General features: G+C 45.7%; 2 protein-coding genes across 9 annotated transcripts in view; one reads left to right on the top strand and one right to left on the bottom strand.

The window, feature by feature from the left end:
• Positions 1-7,988, top strand: part of SLC7A1 (solute carrier family 7 member 1) — a 55,322-nt gene extending 47,334 nt beyond the window's left edge. For all 7 annotated transcript variants that reach the window (XM_085321815.1, XM_085321813.1, XM_085321810.1 and 4 more), the window contains one exon: positions 1,376-7,988. In XM_085321815.1, the coding sequence (XP_085177941.1) occupies positions 1,376-1,485 (110 nt within the window). In that variant the 3' untranslated portion in view covers positions 1,486-7,988. The remainder of the gene's footprint in view (positions 1-1,375) is intronic.
• A 6,116-nt stretch (positions 7,989-14,104) lies between these two features.
• Positions 14,105-19,497, bottom strand: part of MTUS2 (microtubule associated scaffold protein 2) — a 323,283-nt gene continuing 317,890 nt past the window's right edge. Inside the window, exons 16-17 of one of the 2 annotated variants that reach the window (XR_014897855.1) lie at positions 17,582-18,121; positions 14,105-17,337 (exon numbers count right to left, since the gene is read on the bottom strand). Coding sequence is in view for 1 of the 2 variants with exons in the window: in XM_085321758.1 (XP_085177884.1) it covers positions 17,905-18,121 (217 nt within the window). In the remaining variant the exon portion in view is untranslated. Of the gene's footprint in view, positions 18,122-19,497 lie in introns of both variants that reach the window. The other variant, XM_085321758.1, reaches the window with a different exon arrangement.

The following is a 19,497-nucleotide window of genomic DNA, read 5'->3' on the forward strand; positions in this document are numbered from 1 at the left end:
AAAAAGAAAGCAAATAATATCCTTTTTCATGATTTTACGGGAAGAAGAAGATCAGTATGTGGCATGGGTCTGTGATTGCCTGACCACTTACTGGTGATCTGCAAGGCTTCAAAGGCTTTATCAAGATACTTTTTTTTATAGCTTCTGTCTTTAATGGTAGAGAGACTTGGAGGATCAAAGAGCTAACATTCAGGGATGGCTGCCTGAAGCAACTGCCTGTTTCTTTGCTCTGAACCTAGTCAAGGCAAACTCCAAGCAGCTTCCTTTTTGCTCATGTCCTGTTTTCATAGCAAGCCATGAAAACCCCTTCCCTTCCTCGTTTCAATAAATCTACCTGTGAATGTTAACGTTTTTCCAAGGTGTCTTGGTCTGAGGACATCCCAAGGATAAAAAAAACATTGCCTTATGTGATGGCAGACAGAGAGTCACCCATAACTCAAAACTCCTGTATAAACCTCATGGGTTGCCAGGACAGTTGTCTCTTTAACTTGTAAAATGTTCAGTATAATTAATTTCAAGGTATTCAAGGTATTGCCCTTTGCATGTCAAAATCTGACAACATGAAGAAGGAGACATGTTAGATATATGTTATCCTGAGAGAAATCTATGTTAAAAGGTGGAGCAATAGAATGACTGTGAGCCAAGGAGCAGGCAAATGCAAATGAGCAACCTTGGGTTTGGGCTTTTATTGTTATTTTACTTTTAATGGACAGTTTTATCATCTGGATGAAAATCTAGGTTGTGTTCTTCCTGATGGACAGCATCTGAGTTCTGAGAAGTAGTAAGGAAGTGCATATGTGTATATGTGTGTTTAACCACATAAATGTGTGTGTGTCTGCAGTACTTTTTTTCCTTAGTGGAATGACAACTGCTTACTCATTGCACAAGGGGCTGTACAGCATTCTTTGCTTGCTGAACTTGAACTGCCCTCCAACTGGTGTGGCTGGAGCTTTTCATACTGAAGACGCATGGAGAAGACAGAATTTGTTGTGATAAAAATGATTATGTAAGATTAGCATCAGTTACAGGTGTTTCTTACTGCAACAAAGGCTATCAATGCACAAATGGAGAGAGAAGGCTCTACACAGAAGGCAAAAGCTTTGGATGAACTCRTTCAAAAGCATGAGAAGTTTATTCTGTAATCAGCCCTGGTTTATCTCCTATGTTTGGGGCAGGGCTAGATCATCTTTAAAAGAATGATGTCTTGTGTTAATGCCTTTTTTTTACTTTTCTGAGTAAGATAGTAGTTGTCTACTACAAGCTAGCCGTCAGGATAGCTTGATTTATCTGTGATGTAACCTGTATCTTTAGGTGTGAATAGTAGTTTCTGTTTCATTATGGATCTAATGTTGCTCTTTCCCCTTGGCTTCCACAGGCTTTATCATCTACTTTAGCTATGGAATATGGCACAGTGTGGAAGCCACATACTCGGCCTCAGCAGACACAGAGAGAAATAYGGACACTGCTTCAGACAGCTGCAAATGACTGCTTTTTTGGCTTAAGGGCAACTGGGGAATTGCTGCAGTGAAGGAAGCTTTGGGGAACCTGAAGTGTTTCATCTGGTTAATCAGTAATGCAGAAATAATGAAGCAWAAGGTGGGAATCCCCAGCCTTGTTGCTACAGCTCGCAATTTGCTTAGTAGCACAGTTAAAAGGGATTGCAAGGAAAAACCCACACTTCTGGCATACTCCCGATAACACTGTCATCTAATCTGGGGCTATATGCTTCCCTCCCTCCCTCTCTTTTTTTGCAATGATGTGTAGAAAGAAAACTGCTTCTGTGTGCCAGTTAATCTTAAATGCTGCTATGAAACCAGGCCTCACAAAGGTCCTTCTTTCAGTAGCCCTGTGAATTACCTCCCCACAGATACTCTACTTGATTATAAATGGAGCGGCTCTTGTGATGCTAGTGTCGTGCTTAGATCAGCTGGTTACTTCACCTGATGTGAGCTGTACCACATGTGCACACAAAAAAGGCTCTCACCAAACATACGCTTTCACCCAATTAAGAAAGCACCTGCAAGATTTACATTCTTTAAAGTATCGGGTGTTATGATTTTATTGTATTTAACTAATTAAGTACTCATACTCCTTGTAGCGTGCTGCTGCTTTGAAATGTTGGGAAGGTTTATGGTCTTTGCTTGTCAGGTGAACGGCCATTTGCAAATGTGCAGATAATGCAGAACAGTGTTTCTGCTAGCTATATACTCAGCAAAGAGGGGGTTTCCAGGTTTATTCATAAAACTATTTGGTGCAAGTACTTGAATGGTTTAATAGAGCGGGTGATTTCAAAGAGCCTTCCTACCTCTTCATGTCAAAACTTATTAATACTATGACTCAGTTGGGGGAGAGGGGCTAGCAGAAGTGCTTCTGAGCCCAGGTCTAAAAACAAGTAGGACCTTTTCCTTTCCATGCATCCATTTTTATTTGAAATCAGTAGAATTGCCACCAGTGCAGGCCACTTGAAATAAGAAGTTTGCCTTGAGAATTTGATTTGGCATTGGCGGGTGATTCGTATTCCTGTCACCAGAAAGAGATGCACGAAAAGATTCTCAGGGTCCTTGAAATCCTCTTGTAAACAGAATCYTAGAGTCTTGCAACTTCTACACCGTTTCCCAGGTGAAGGATGTGAGGGTATACAACGACAGCTTCCCAGTGATGCCAGTAGAGTGTGTAACCTCCTGCCCCAAACAACACTGCTAAACTCTAAGGTCTGGCTTGCTGAGACAAGTTTTCTTTGTGGCACTGCAGATTGTCTCTGGAAACAGGCTACTGACTTTGTCTATGATCTTATTTGGAGTTTAAGCCTCAGTGGACCTCGGCTGAGCTTCCTCGTCTGTGTGCTTTCTACCTACAAAGATCAATAAAATGTGCTCAAGTATGAGGCATGTGATACTCTGTGGGGCTGAGGGGTGCTCTGCTCCATTGGGACAAAATCCACTTGAGCCATGCTAAGGCAGCGTGCTATGGCTAGGATTCACGTTTGGTTGTGCTCCAGAGCTTGGCTTTCATGAAAGGTGGGAAATTCAGAGCATGAGACTGGGGTCCATGTTGAGTTAGAAATGCAGGTGTAGCCTTGATGTTGTTACAAGGTGAAAGGTTTTTAAATTATCTCTAATGTCCTTCCATAGCCAAATACACCACTCTAAACCAGGCTTTTTGAAGCATCACAGTGGTGAGTTATACCCATGTAATGGCACAGATTTAAATTTATGCTTTAACTTGTACTGAAAAGTATATCACAAACAGATACTGCAGAAATCCCCTCTCCCTACATGAGTAGATGCTGTCTGTCCGAGATGTCCTCCACCCTACTGCCTCTGAATACCTCTGTATGTGTCAGCATAGCTCTCCTCTGAAGAAGGGAAGCACTCTTCCTCCCATCGCATACATGGAGAGCTGTGGAATAGACTCCTGAATGACTTGGCCACAGTCTTGCGGGGGAGTCTGGTGCAGCAGAAACAGGAACCAGATTTCCCAGATTCTTTAGCCTGACAATGGACTATCTCTCTCAGGTTTCCAAGAGAGACTTACAGCCCTGCTACCCACTGATGATCTTGGCTTTTTTCTTAGTAAAGGGTTCTTAGTAAACACATCATCCCAGGGTTAGAATTTGATGGAATTAAAGTAATGTGTACATTGTTTTGTGTGTGCATTTCCAGTGCACTTTTTGACTGCAATTCCGTATGCGAAATGAAAAGTCATACTCTGCGCCAGCTGMTGGGTCTTTACTGTCCGTCAAACCTTTTTTTCCCTGTGCCTATATGAAATCCTATTCAAGCAGGGAGAGAATATCAAAATTCTAGGAAACCCATGAAACTGAGGTCTACTTTTTTAAATGCAAACTCGTCACACTCCACAGCCTCTGGAAAAGCATTGAAGATGTGATGAGGGGAAAAATGAAAACTCAGAAGGGAAGTTTCCCRTTGTACCAAAAATGTAGGGATGTTTTTCTCCACCTTGGGTATCAGCTTCTGAGCAATTACCGCATTTAATGTGAAGATTTGAAGGAGTTGATTTCTGACTGGAAGTGTGTTTCCAAAGAAAATTATTTAAAAATATGCAGATTTCTTGCTGTATGTAATCTTTTTTTTATAAATGTTAAATTATTTTTATTATTTACTTAGGGATCTGTTCCGGTGTTTATCTTCCATGACTTTTTTTTTTTTTTTTTTTTTTTTTTTTTTTTTTTTTTTTTTTTTTTTTTTTTTTTTTGGTGGCATTCAATGGCAGCTCTTAGAAGAAAGGGGAGGTCTTGATGGGGATCATTTTCCTTCAGTTTCCTTTTCGCTGAGAAAGTTCATAGGAAAACCTTTCAGTATAACCAAATTTTATATTTAAAGGTGCCCTTACTTGTACCAATCCCAAAGCTACCAGTTGCAAATTTACTATTGGGATCAAGGCTCTTCAGCCCCATCTCCCACTCCTCCATCATGATTTCCTCAACCTTATTGCTCCTCACCAGATACAAAAAGCTGGAGAGAGTCCACAACCCTGTGCAGCCACAGGGAAGTACAAATCTCTCTGTGGCTCTCCGCGTACCTGCTTCCCCCTTACCGAGCTGGCTGTGAGGATACCCTATCCTCCTCTTCATGTGACTTGCCCCAGAGGGGAGAACATGAGTATGACACAACTGCAGCTCCAGGCTCCTTCCCCATCCTTGTCGTGGCTGCATCTGCCCCTTATACATTTTGTAAGCTGAAAGGCAGAATTTGACCACCTCTTTCTAGGATAATGTCAAGGACTTTGCTGAATGGATGATATACATACATATTTTTTTTACTGTCTCCTTTGCCTCCCTGCTGATGTCTGCATGTGACATAGATCAAGCCAGGTATCGTTGAACACGTGCAAATGCTGCTATAATCTTGCTTTTGTGAACAATACGCCTTCATTCATTTGAGCTTTTCTTTGTGAATAGTTTCATAATTGTTTTGCTTTATTGTTATAAGAATAATTTGTACAGATGCAGAGCATTTCACTGTATGGAGAGGTGGGACTAGAGAAGTGACACCTTTTCTGGGATGCTTAGTGCGAGACTATATCCCTCGCTGTCAAAGTTGAGAGATGTAATAAAAATGGGCTACCTGGTCTTTCAAGGCAGGTTCTGTCCTGAAGGACAGACCTTGATTTTACTGAATTTGGTTATTTCCATGAAGGGAGGCCTCGAGAGCAGGTCTCTGTAGACAGGGTCCTAGCAACTGCCAGTGCCTCGCAGGTGGTGGTGGCAGTGAAACGGCTGGGTGAGCTCCCTCACTGCAGCGGGCAGTGATGTAGCAGGTTGGTAGTATGCAGTCGGTCAGTCTTTCTCAAAGGACAGTTGCTGTCAAAACAGCCTCCCGCCCCACACACCACAAAGTAATTGTTTTGCCTAAAAATGGTTAGCTTTTATTTGTTTACAACTTCCATTTTTCAAAATTGGTTGCTGAAAATCACKACCTGCTGGGCAATTGATTTGCCTTTTTGTCCCTCCCCTGTTCTCTTCCTGTTTGGGGACCAAACTATTCTGTGCTTGCCATTTGCCATCCTCTCCGCCTTGCTTTCATCGGGGTGTCAAAAGCAGTCGCGGTGGCATTGGGCTGCCCTCCACTAGTGAGTCCTGTCCCTTGGCGCTGCTGGCAGCGCGCTGCTGGCAGCCCCGAGCACGGGGCTCGGAGCCTGCTGAGGGGCCGCCAGTGTAGCCATTCCTGTTGGTCACACCAGGGGAGAGGGCATTGCAGAGGGCTGAACCTCTCATGAAAGCACTGTTGATACTTAAAAGACTGGCGCCACGAATGGCAGAAGTGCTCTGCAGTTCTAGATATTGTCTATAGCCAGAGTTTTGGAAGCATGAAGTTTCCACTGGCAGTGCTTTCTGTTAGCACTTCCACTCTTTGCCCAACCCAGATGAAAAAACAAATTTTTATTCATAGTGTACAGAGGATGCCTATCACTGGTTGCTTCACACATGTAGGGAGCTAACTTCTTTTCTTTCTTCCTAACTCAGAGAACAGAAAGCAATATTGTGGAATATTATGTTTGTATTTTGTAAAATCAGCTGCTTTAGTGATTGCATTTTTTATATTAATCAATTCCAGTGTGATTTCCTAAATTTTTACTAGAATAAGAACTCCTACCCCAAGAAGAACACTTAAAAATGAGCATTGTTATCATGTGTTCAAATGAATAAACGATAACGCTGGTCTTTCAGGCTTTGGGAACTTGTTTTGAAGGGCAGGGGGGACAAGTAATGCTGTTTTTGTAGCGAGAGGTTGCTCTGCAGTCCCTCCCCTGCACGCGTAAATCTCAACACTGCTGCCTTTTAAAGAGTGCCTGTTGCCTCTTGCATAAAAAACATCCTATTTCTTAATCTTTGGATACGCTTTCAATACCATGAGTTTGTCTGCTGGATGTGCGTTTATGGAGAGGTCCTATTTCTTTATTCCACTGAGGCCAGAGCTGTTTTTGCAAGTGAGGCAGGTTCCCCTCGCATGCCACTGTGCCCTAGTGGGGCTTGCTTGATGGGCGGCCCATCGGAAAGCTCCCACGTAGGACATATGCCTTAAGTGAAGGTCCCAAGTGAGGAACCAGAATGTGTGCAAGGGTGATACCCATCCTGGCAACAGAGAGGCTTCAGCCTGTGTTCATGTGTCCTCCCACCCATGCTACCAGTAGCTCTGCTGGCAGGGAACTGGGTGCGGACAGATGCTCCCATGCAAAAGCACTTGGGCAAAGCCTTCCTCCCCCCCTGCAAGCCAGAACGGCGCTTAAATACTGCATACGTTGTTCTTGTAACGTGAATCTACTGGTGGGAGTCAGAGGGTGGGTGAACCATGAGCTCTCCATGAGGGTAGGGTGGAGTTTGTTTTACCAAAATGATGAAGTTTGTAATGAAATGCTAATGACCAAGTGGTGTTGTGCACAGTATTTCCTCTCTAAGCATGAGGCCTGATGAGAATTTGAAGGTCAGTAGCTGTTGGCATTACTCGTATTTTCAGTCTCCTAGAGGGAGAGAGACCTTTGTTGCTGTTGTGGTGGAGGAGGGCTCAGAGCCTATTTTTGCAAGTGAATGTGTCAGGGAATGCTTCCAGGCCTCTGTCTGCCAAGAAGGAGCGTGCAAAAAGAAATTGTTTCCAGAGCCATTTGCACTTAGACCCCTGTCTATGCAGAGCTGACTGTACTATAAGAAACACTGTGCGATGTCTGACACCTAACTGGAAATCAGATGATCCAAGAACATACTTGTTACCCTGATCCAAACCTCAGTCTTTCTCAGGGTATTTGCTCCTAGCTCATGCTCCAGGAAGTGAGGTTGGTCTAAGACATGGCACACTTCTAATCAGAGAGGCATCCTTATCTCTCGAGGATGTGCAGTGCATTTTTTCTGGCATAGTAACTTCAGCTTTCGAGATGATGGGACAGCTGTGACCTGTGTGAAGTGAACAGTTACCTTGCTTTATGTTGTGCCTTTTGACTTCAGATGATGTGAGGAGCACAAAGACTGATGACAACCTGGAGTTGGTGCGTTAGCAAACCTATTGTGGGTTTGGATCATTTCTTCAGTTTTTATTGACTGAAGCCATGGAAGAGTCTGTATATTTTTTATTTTCTAATTATTAAGCAAAATATATATACCTTTCTGTTGTCTGTTTGATGGTCTATTTTCTTAATGATTTCTCAGATTTTCTTACAGGGGTGATCAATAGTTTTAATGCTTGTTCTGCAAACAAATCTAATTTTTATCCTTTTTTATCCTTCTTTTGGTCTTTGTTTTAGTTTCATTTTTTTCTACTGTGTTCATGTAGCAATGCAAGCTTTAAGTTTTAGAATGTGAAACTTGCCCCCAGAGTACATCATAGGTGTGCAGATACTTTCTGTCCCGGCAACACTGTAAATACTTCTCCCTTCATCTATGCTTTTTGAATTTGGAGTTTCACTTGTAATTTTGTGGTACAACATTAAAACATTTTCGTGATATTCTAATAAATTATGGCTATTGTTTACCCTCATTTTCTGGCCTGCCTCTATTTTCCCACTTGTTTCAACATCTGCCAGCTGCCCCAGTCTTTATAGAGGAGCATCTTCTCCTGGGGACTGATCAGTCATAGAATCATAGAATCGTAGAATCAGTAAGGTTGGAAGGGACATCTGGAGATCATCTAGTCCAACCTCCCTGCTCAAGCAGGGTCACCTAAAGCATGGCATCCAGGCGGGCCTTGAAGATCTCCAGAGAAGGTGACGCCACAACCTCTCTGGGCAACCTGGTCCAGTGCTCTGTCACTCTCACAGGGAAGAAATTCCCCCTCACGGTCAGGCGGAACTTCCTGTGCTTCAATTTCTGCCCATTGCCTCTTGTCCTGTCACATGGGACAACTGAAAAGAGTTTGTCCCCGTCCCCTTGACACCCTGCCTTCAGGTACTTGTACACATTGATAAGATCCCCCCTCAGTCTTCTCTTCCCCAGGCTGAAGAGGCCCAGCTCTCGCAGCCTTTCCTCATAGGGCAGGTGCTCCAGCCCTCTGATCGTCTTTGTAGCCCTACGCTGGACTCTCTCCAGTAGCTCCATGTCTCTGTTGTAGTGGGGAGCCCAGAACTGGACGCAGCACTCGAGATGAGGCCTCAGCAGGGCTGAGTAAAGGGTCAGGATCACCTCCCTCGACCTGCTGGCAACACTCTTCCCAATGCACCCCAGAAGACCATTGGCCTTCCTGGCCACAAGGGCACATTGCTGGCTCATGGTCAGTTTGTCATCCACCAGCACTCCCAGGTCTTTCTCTGCAGAGCTGCTCTCCACAAGGTCAGCCCCCACCTTGTACTGCTGCCTACGGTTATTTCTCCCTAGGTGTAGAAATCTGCACTTGCCCTTGTTGAACCTCACGAGGTTCCTCTCCGCCCAACTCTCCAGCCTGTCCAGGTCTCTCTGAATGGCAGCACAGCCATCTGGTGCACCAGCCACTCCTCCCAGTTTGGGATCATCAGCAAACCTGCTGAGGAGGCACTCTGTCCCCTCATCCAGGTCACTGATGAAGAAGTTGAACAGGATGGGACCCAGTAACTGAGCCCTGGGGGACGTCAGTAGCCACAGGCTTCCAATTCTACTCCACACCACTTATGACGACCCTCAGAGCTCTGCCTTTCAGCCAGTTCTTAATTCACTTCACTGTCCACTCGTCTAACCCACACTTCCTGAGCTTCTCTAGGAGGATGTTATGGGAGACAGTGTCAAAAGCCTTGCTGAAGTCAAGGTACACAACGTCCACTGCTCTCCCCTCATCCATCCAGCCAGTCATTCCATCCTAGAAGGCTATCAGATTGGTTAAGTAGGATTTCCCCTTGGTGAATCCATGCTGGCTACTCCTGATCACCTTCTTTTCCTCCATAGGCCTGGAGATGACATCCAGAATGAGCTGTTCCATCACCTTTGCAGGGATGGAGGTGAGGCTGACTGGCCTATAGTTGCCTGGGTCCTCCTTCTTGCCCTTCTTGAAGACCGGAGTGACACTGGCTTTCTTCCAGTCCTCAGGCACCTCTCCAGTTCTCCAAGACCTTTCAAAGATGATGGAGAGCGGCCTGGCAACAATATCCACCAGCTCCCTCAGTACGTGTGGGTGCATCCTCTTGGGGCCCATGCATTTGTGGATGTCAGGCTTGTCCAGAAGGTCTCTAATCCTTTCCTCCTCAACCAAAGGAAAGTCTTCCCTTCTCCAGACTTTCTCCCTCGCATTCAGGCTACAGGATTCCTGAGGGCTGCCCTTAGCAGTGAAGACTGAAGCAAAGAAGGCATTCAGTAATTCTGCCTTCTCTGTATCCCTTGTCMCCAGSRCCCYYRCCCCATYCAGTRGCAGGCCCACATTTTCCCTAGTCCTCCTCTTGCTGCTGATGTATTTGAAGAATCTTTTCTTGTTGTCCTTGACATCCCTTGCAAGACTCGATTCCAGCTGGGCCTTAGCCTTCCTCACAGCATCTCTACATACTCTGACTGCATTCCTAAAATTCTCCCAAGTAGCCTGTCCCCTCTTTCACATTCTGTGTATTTTCTTCTGCCTGAATTTGGCCAGGAGCTCCTTGCTCACCCATGCAGGTCTCCTGCCCCTTTTGCTGCACTTGTTACTCATAGGGATGCACCGCTCTCGAGCTTGGAGGAAGTGATGCTTGAATACTACCCAGCTCTCCTGGACCCCTCTTCCCTCTAGCGCCTTAACCCATGAGACTCCACCAATTAGGTCTCTGAAGAGTCCAAATTCCACTCTCCTCAAGTCCAGGGTTGCAGTCCTGCTTGTTGCCTTAGTTCTTTCCTGCCGGATCCTGAACTCCACAATCTCGTGGTCACTGCAGCCAAGGCTGCCCCCAACCTTCACATCTCTAACAAGTCCCTCTCTGTTGGTAAGGTGTCATTAACTCCTTTCTTCTTTCAGATTTTTTGAGACAGATCAGACAAGACATACTTTGTGAAGTGCGGCCTGAGCTGGGGTCTGCAGCAATTTATGTGGGGCTTCAGGATCCTACAAAGTTATCCTAGTGGTCAGAATTTACCGCGGTATGTTTGATCAGCATTTACTGCAGTGACGAAATAGGACTGTAGGAATGTTTGTGGACAGCGCTTTTTAAAATCAGTCTGATCCTTCCACATGTCCATACAATAACTCCTAAGTGGCATTTTGAGCATTGTGTCAGTTAGCAGCTCACCTGGGAATCTTGGGTGTAGCAAAGGCAGTTAAGGCAGATTAAGGCAACAAGCCTCCATGTGGATCTAGCTCCTGGCATTGCAAAATTTGATTGTCCCAGGAAATAAGTACTGTATAATGAATGAGTTCTGCTTGTGGGATTTACCAAGGCACAGGCCAAGTCTGCAGGACAATGTTCAGGTGATCAAGCCATAGCCTGTCCAGCCTGCCACTGCCACTGCTGCCTCCAGCCTGCTTTTCTACATCCTGCAGCAAGTGAGGCAATGGCCCCATCAACACCAGTTGCCTTTTCCTCTCAGTCCTGGTCCTTCACATGGCTTTGTTGGTGCTAAATGAGTCAACAGTCTTATGGAAATACCAATGTGTGACTGTGTAATTAAAAAGCACGATGTAACACTTCAGCATAGGAGGTTGCATGATGCATCCATTCCCAGGGAAGCCAGATGCTCCTGGAAGCTCCATGAGTGACCCTCTGCTTCTGAGGGGCAGACCACAGGGCAAGACCTATCAAAATGCCATGGCTGGGGCCTCCTGGGCTCTGCGGCCTGGGGAAGCTGCCGCAGTTGTTGCAGGTGGTGGCAGTCTGTTGGTGACATGCTCCGTGGCCCCGTGTGTGCTCCAGCCCCTTACCCTGCTGTGGGACTGTCCTGGGCTGTAGGCTTGTCCCAGTGCTGGGCACTGAAGAGCAAGCATCTCTGCTGAGGCAGTATGATTTCTGCCACTGTAACACGTGACCCGTTTTGCTGCCACCATCAGTACAGGGTTTGCACCCTTGCCTAAGGCAGTAGAGCTTCACTGCCCAGGTGGCTTCACTGGTAACTTCCCCGTTTTATCCACCCAGCCTCCTGTAGTTTGACCACGTCTGCCTCTTGGCCTGCCTGCTCTCTCTCTGCCACATTCCGGTCTCTTCTCACAGCCTAGGTTTCCACGCCCCATTCCCACACCCTTTGCCTCTGGTACCAGTCTTCATTTTACTCAAAACTCTCCCCTCTTTCTTCACTGGGCTGGGCATGATGACCAGAAATGTTTCAACACTAGGAGAGATTCTTGCTCTTCTCCGTTTCCAGGACAGAGTGCTTAACTCATCAGGACTGAAGTACGCCTGGCACATTTAGGTTTATCGTCAAAAATCTAGCAGATCTCTACTGAACGTGAGCAAAGAGTGTTCATCCATAGGTGTCTACTCAAGTAAATCTGTATAGACCTTTCACTAGGATAGTATCAGGCATGTTCCTTGCACAGAATGGGCCTGGGCCCTTCCTAATCCCTGTGCCAAAGACTGAAGAACTAGATGATTTCAATGGGAAAAAATGGGACATGGGGAGGGAGTATCAAAAGGTGGTGAACAGTGCACTAGGGACACTTGTCTGTTGAAGTGCCTGCAGGAATTTTCCCTTTACTTCATGCTGAAACATGACAACCTTAATGAAAGTATCTTGGCCAACATGGTTGAAGTCTGGCAAATTAAGAAGGTGGGACGTGAAATGGCCATTTTGAGCAGCCTCAGCAACCAGTTAACAGAAGGGTGATTCTGGCAGGGACAGAATCCAAATGTGACTGCCTTGAATTTGCACAATAAGTGTTTGGCAGCAGCAGTGCGTGTGTGACACCAAAGGGCTTGTGTGACTTCTGTGCCAAACTCTTCTGGGAGGATCCAGCCTAAACAGATATTGCAAGCAAGTAACCCTATTCCCTCCTCCTGGTGCAATTCTTGGTCTCAAGGGAGCCTCAACTGTGAGGGAAGCACACCTAATGCATATAAACTCCAGGGAAATTGAATCCACCCAGTTTTGATCTAATTTATAGCATGTGAAATATAATCAGGTAACCCAATCAAACAGCTCCATTGCCAGAAAGTTAAATGGCTGTCTAATTTCAATCTTTGCTATATTATAATGAGATTTTGATTTTTTTTTTCATTTGCTGCAGTTTATGTGTACACAGACATACAGAAAACACTGCAGGACACACTAGTTTGCATGCGTCCACCCATATGTGTGCGCATGTATTTATTATCAGGAATATATTACACTTATCTGTACATCATAACTGAAATAATACAAACTCTTCCTGTAATCATTAGCCACATAATAAACTGGACCACAGCACTCCTACTGCGTGGGAAACTGTACAGAAGGATCCTCAGCGTGTCCACAGGACACAAACACAATCAGTGCAGAGACATAAAATACCTGATTTTGCATTTGTTAGTTTTTCCTTTTCTCCTCCAACCACCACAAGGTTGCCTTTGTGCATCTGCCAAGCTAATCACACACAACCAACAGTCATTTTAGCAGGATATACAAGGCCTGAATTACCAACTTCACTTATGCAAATGTTTATTAACTCAAAGATCTCTGCTCGAAGGAAGAAGGGAAGACCTCATCCCCCAAGCTCACATTGAATGAGGATGCAAGCACGCCCACTGTGATCATCACGAGGCACTTCACAGGCTCCTTCTTTTCGAGGAAGACTTTTGTGAGCTAGGTGGGTTTGGTAGGTGGTGGGGGAAGTTGGCATTCATAACAACTTGCATGTAGGACCTAGACTAGAGAAGCAAAGGGTGAGGCCAACACTGGTAGAGATTGTGCCGGAGCTACTAGGGAGGCTTCACACTTCTTTCGTTTGCTGGGTAGGGTTTGCTGCAGCAGGTTTGCTCACAGTGGTCTCCCAGCCTGCATGTTTCCCCACTGAGCTCATCCAAGATGTACAGGCAGTGCTGTTGTTGGTAAACATGGTGGATACTAACTTCATCTTCCCAGCATGGGTCATTGCTAGAGAAGGCCAGCCATGGTTGGGATCTTATGACAGAGGTGCTGCCTGGCCAAATCCGTCCTAAGTGCTCACAGCTCCCATCCAGTTAATCCATTGGAGGCTGCATGGTGCCCTCACCTATTTTGGTGATGCCTGGGCTCTGCCCACCTCATCATTTATGAAATGGTCAGCCCAGGCTTGTTTTTAAACGGCCTTCACAGCGTCACCTCCATAGCAAGTAGAGCAGTAGCTCCTTACAGCCCTTTGCTTGGGCAGGAGGGATAGTGGGGAATTGCTCTTCTCTCCACTTTGGGAGATCTGGCGGGCTCTAGGGAGCACTATCCCAGTCCTGCTGGGCACTGTAAGGACTGAGGCAAGAGGGGGAGCTCATCGTAAGCTAGCCTCTTTCTTCACCAGCTTTTCCTTGGGCTTCACAAAGCCACAAGATTTGCTGCTGGTAGATGAGGGCTGCCCATTCAGCCATGAAGATGAAAGAGCCCTTTCTTGCCCTTAAAGGAGGCCTTAGTCCCTGGGCTCTGCCTACCTGCTGCAGTGGGTGATTTAAGGGAGATAACTGGAAAAAGCATTTCCCAGTATTATTACCCTCTTAAGTGGCCGGATTGATGGGTACGGCCAGCCTGGGGGTTCATGTGCATCGCTGCCCACTTGAAGGGTTGTAACCTGTGTACCAGTGGTTGCTGCAGCAGAACATACGGTACGGGGATGGGGCAGGCAGAGTGCCCGTGCCTGGAGCTCACGTGTCCCTGCAGCTGCTATTGCTGCCTTAGGGCAGGTTTCAGGAGCCAGGTCCATTCCCTGTTGCAGTAGGAGGATGGGAAAGGGCCAGTAGAGCCTCTCATGGCAACACGGCTCGTGCAGTCTGTGCCGGCAGCGCAGGGGTTATGGGCTGGGCACCGCAAATTCATGCCAGTTGCTGGCAGCCCCTTCAGAAAAATCATAGCTTGGGTTTATTGTCACAGCAGCCTTTTACTTTGAACAGAGTGAAACATTAACCAAATCAAATGGTTTCATTTTAAAGATGGAAGAGCAATAAAACCTTTCCTGCTTGGAACTAGCTGCATTCCCTCTCGTGCCAAAGGCCGTGTTGCGGTGCAAACCAGGAAGGCACACAGATAGGCCCTGCACTTTGGGAAGCCTCCGGCCCCAGAAGAAAAAGCTTGTCCTCACTCACTCTTGACCTGGGGTGCCCCCAGCACCCCCAGGTGCTGTGCTATCAGCAGGGATGGCAGGGGAACCAGGACTGGAGATCTGACTCTCAATGCTGCCATGGATGTCACACTTGACCAGCACAGTCGCATCTCCCCTGTGTGAAGCTGCCCGACAGTAGGACCCCAATCAGGGACATTCAGCAGCACTGCTCCAGACTGGCAAAGCAACCCTCACTATATCTTAAATCTCTCTCATGCCAGGGCACTCAGAAGGTCTTTGCACCAGGGAACGGCTGGTTCCCTTGCTAGGCACCCCACATGTGCTGGACAACTACCTGAGGGCCTTCTCCTATCCTGAACTGTTGTTTAAAACCAGAGCTTTTTTTTTCCCTTTCTTTCTTTCTTTTTTTTTTCTTTTTTTTTTTCAAACCCACTCCTGCACGCAGAGGTAAGGAGAGACAGGACAGAGGAATAGCAGGAAAAAGTAATGACATTTTGGGGGAAAGAAGTTTGTGTTTCTGGGGTTGCACTGGAAGGAAATACCCTTCACATCTTTGCAGGGAAGGCTTGGTAGCTCCCTTCTGGTCAGAAAAAACTTTCTGCAACTTTGTTAGTAACCTGCAGGATTGGAGATGCTACCCCATGGAAGAAATCAATAACAAGCAGCATTGGGAGGTCAAAATTAGACAAGAGAGACATTGGCAACAAGATCAGTGATGGCAGAACTGGAATCAGCCCAGTGTGCTCACCACAGAAGACCCATTCCCAATTCATTGCTGGAAGCATCTGTTGCATATGAATTTCAGCCAACATAGGGATAGGGAAAGCACCATAAATAGAGGAAAACAATGAAGAAATGAAAGAGATGATAGATAGGCTCAGCCAGCCCACCCTCAGGCTGATTATATGTTTTAGTGTGTATAACACGGAAAAGTTCAGATTAGCTTCATGGTAACAACTCTTACTGTATCAGAACACATATTGCACCAGACTGAAACATGGCAATGCAGTAGGTATTGCAGAATATCTGTGCATTTAGCAAGTGAAGTATGAAAGAGATTAAAATTATACTTGGCAAGAAGGGGCTTTGTTGCATGTGTGTGTGTGTTAAATAGCTATTCTACTTTCAGGTTGTACTTGCTGAACACATTCAAACCTAGTAATGCATTTCAACAGTGGTAGTTGGTGTGGCATGATCTATTCTAACAAGATGCTCAATTTACTCAGTATCACAGTATCATGCAAAAGCTGCTACAAAAATAATTTTTTCTAAAAAAAAGGAGAAACCCCCCCATCTTTTTTATTTCCTGGAAGGGGCCACAGATACTTTGACAGTGATTGAAGCTATATCCAAGCTGCAGTCTGTGAATCCTGAGTACTTCCCAGGAAAGCCCAACCACAGTTCTCGTGCACTACAGCACCACTGTGCAACCCTACCTCTGCTCACAGGAGTCCTGGGTGTCCCTGGTCTATGCATCTGATCCACAACACACACACCTTGTTCGAGAGTCACTCTCCTTTGCAGTACTCTCTCATCCCACAATTTTTCTGCATATGCTGTCTCTTGCTTACTTAGATCCTACTACTCAAAGCAGGAACATATTCAGGTTCTTGGCCACAAGCTGAATATAAAAGCATCCCATAGAGCTCCCTTTTCTGAATTATGCTACGGGATTTTTCTCTCTTATGAGTGGGTGAGTCAACTGCAAGAGCTGTGCTACAGCACACACTTCCACTCCAGGCTAATAATCCTAACTAGCCCATTGCCAGCCCCACGCTTGCTAACAGCGCCAGTGAGTGCTCTTTAGCTCTTTCCATCAGAGCCTCTGTTGGGCATCACTTTGGCTCAGCTGTTTGGCTCAGCTCTGTTTGGCTCAGCTGTTTCCCGTCCTTGGTGCTATACCCCAGGAAAGTCGCGGTTTGCGCAGGAACAGCCCTTCGGAGCCAGATGTGTGCGGCACTGGTTGCTGTGGCCCCTTCTGCAGCCCACACATGTGGCATAGTTGTGCCCTGGGGAGAGAGGGGGGGAAGTCAAAGGAAATGGGTGCACATTTTTTTGCTACAAGGCAGAGAAGTTAAAGGTAGTTTGACAAATCTTTTCGACGAATCTTAAAAGTGCTCTGTAACTTTGGGTAAAATTTAGCAATGAAAAATGATATATAAATACGGAAGGAAACAAATCTGACCTCATTTGCTCCCATGGAGTCCTCTGTGTTTCGTTTATGTTTCAGCTGGGAGGAAGCCAGAGCCCTAGCAGGCACTCCCATTTCTGGTCCCAGTACCGGGAACCTCTTGGACAGCAAAAGTCAAAGTACAAGCAATTTGTTCTCTCCTTCTTGCTTACTGGACTTGAAATAAATCAACATGGACAGGAACCTACAGCCAGAGATTTTGATTGTATCCAAAACACAGCAAGTTAAAACAAGATTAGATCTAAGTAAGACTTAAAGATACTAAGATTGAAACATGTTAATCAGTAACCTCTACCAAATTCACTAAAACCCTCAGGTTCCTCTTCTCTAGCCTATATCCACTCACAATATTGATGCTAAGAATTAAAAAGCAGAGAATGGTATATGTATCCTATCTGGTGTTCAATACAAAGGTGATGGTTTTGAAGGCAGTACTGTTTCAGAATTTCAGAGTCGCTGGTGTTCATGTTATATAGAGTACCACTTGGTGGTCATTTGGAAGGCGCTTCTACTTCTGTGTAACTTTCTTCTAGTTTGGGTAGAAATATTCCTGGGAGGCTAAACAGAAATGCATTTTGTTTAGATACAAGTCTTAGGCACGAGTTAGAAAAATGCTGACCGTAATGAAAATATATCAGCACTTAATAGTATCCAATAATATAAAAAATGCAATTCAGAACATCTTCAACTACATATATATGTGTGTGCGTCTATATATAGGTATAAAGGTACAATACATACATGTATATAAACACAAACACACATATAGAAAAATCCACAACTTGAACTGTTTGTAACTAACCTGAAATACTGCAGCGAAAGTTCATTCTGACAAACCATTAATAGTAGTATTTTCCTTCTTTTGGCTCTAACCACAGTTAAAATGTTTACACATCATACTAGACTGGTTATGCTATCCTAACACATCAGCATGCCAGAACCAGGAGCTCCTATACTGAGATTGTAAGGGTACACTGCCTAGTGTAAAGCTATGCAGCTACAGAGCATGCTTGCAGTAACGAATCCTGGGTGCGTATTGTTGGTAATACTTCCTTGGATGATAACACTCAGCAGATTGGAAACACGCGTAAAAGCCATGTTATCTTGAGCACACAGGTGGCACTGTCATCTTGGCACGGTGCTGACTTTTGCTGGAGTGGGAGGCCCTGATGAGCAGCGATAAACAGGAGTAGGAGATGTGGGAGAGAGTTTAACAGGACTCATGGCCTCTCCAGTCTGCAGCTTCCAAAGGAGCTCTTCATTAGTTCTGCTCAGCCTCTTCTTCTCCTCCGTTTCTTTCTCGACGTATTCTTGAAGATTAGCATTCTCCTCTGACAACTGCCTGGAGAGGGAAGCAACATATCACGTAAGCATCCACAGGGCGTTAAAGCAAACACCAGAATCAAATGGGCTGTTATCCCCAGCCCAGGAGAAGCTTTATATCAGGTGTGGGCATAGCAGTGGGTTTCCCTGCATGTTTCTAAGCAGAATTGTTTGGATTCGACATTTGGACACTTCTGGCTCACCACTAACATCAAAGTGCTTGTCACTAGCTCAGGGAGCCCTGCATCAATGCCGAGCACCTACCGCAGATTCATCCCATCCGCAGCAAGCCTGTAGTTAAGCTGCCCATGTTGGGGACATAATTGTCCCAGGTCTACTGTCAAAGAAGAGTGAGAAAAGCACCATCTCCAGAGGTAATGGCAGTCCTCCAATGTCCAAGCTGACCTCCAGAGGTGTCTTCATCTCAGCTCAACACCTTTCTGAGGTAGCTAAGGCACCAAAGCTCGGATGGGATAAGTCTTGGCTTCCATCTGCTGCCTCGTGTAGCTGTTGGCATCATGCATGGATTCAAAAGCACCAAGGACCTCCATGCATTAATCACATGCTCCAAAGAGTTTAGAAATGGATACTTTCTCATATAGAAAATGGAGCACAAATCCGAAATTGATAAAAAAGCTAGTATATTTGCTTCTTTATACGTATATTCATAAGTTGCTAAAATGCAAGGCTGTGATGCACTGCAAGAACAGGCCTCTTCACTCACACAGACAGAGGGGATGGAGCAGGTGTGGAAAATGGTATATAGAGACTTTGTATCTGTGTGGAGGTGTGGAGTGAGAAAATGTAACATCACAAATACTGGCATATGATGAGTGTTTGGCAGCCATCATGGAGCAGTGGCACAGCCCACCCTACTCCCAGCGAACAGATTGGCTTAGGAGTGGCTTTTTGCAGCCCGTCAGTTGACCTAAGTAGGATCTACATGGTCATACCTCCCCAGAGTGAACTCAGACAAATTCTGGAGCAAGTGTTTGAGCTACTTGGCTTTTTCACCAGAGTAAGGCATGGCCACTGAGAGACTCATGAGAGAGTGAGCCAGTTATCACTGGCCAAAAGGACTGGTCAGGCTATCTATAAATCACGGGACCCTGGAGTGCTTCTCAGAATAAGTCCCAGAAACATAGTCCAAGAATAGGATGCAGGTGTGCACCCACCAGCATTGGCCTTCGCTGGAAGGAATCAGATTAGTGGGCACCATGGGAGCCAAAGACAGTCCCATGGGGTTCCGAGGCCAGGTCCACAGAGCACACAAGGGTCCATGCCTGCCTGACGCTCTGACCCCACCTTGGGCACCTGGGTCTTGGAGAGGACTTCAGAGCTGGAAACCTAATCTCACATAGATACTTAACCCAGGCCCCTTTCTAATCAATATTT

This window comes from Rhea americana, unplaced genomic scaffold (genome assembly GCF_003343005.1).
Source record: "Rhea americana isolate MKP2758 unplaced genomic scaffold, rheAme1 scaffold_71, whole genome shotgun sequence".
In the NCBI taxonomy this organism is placed as follows: Eukaryota; Metazoa; Chordata; class Aves; order Rheiformes; family Rheidae; genus Rhea; species Rhea americana.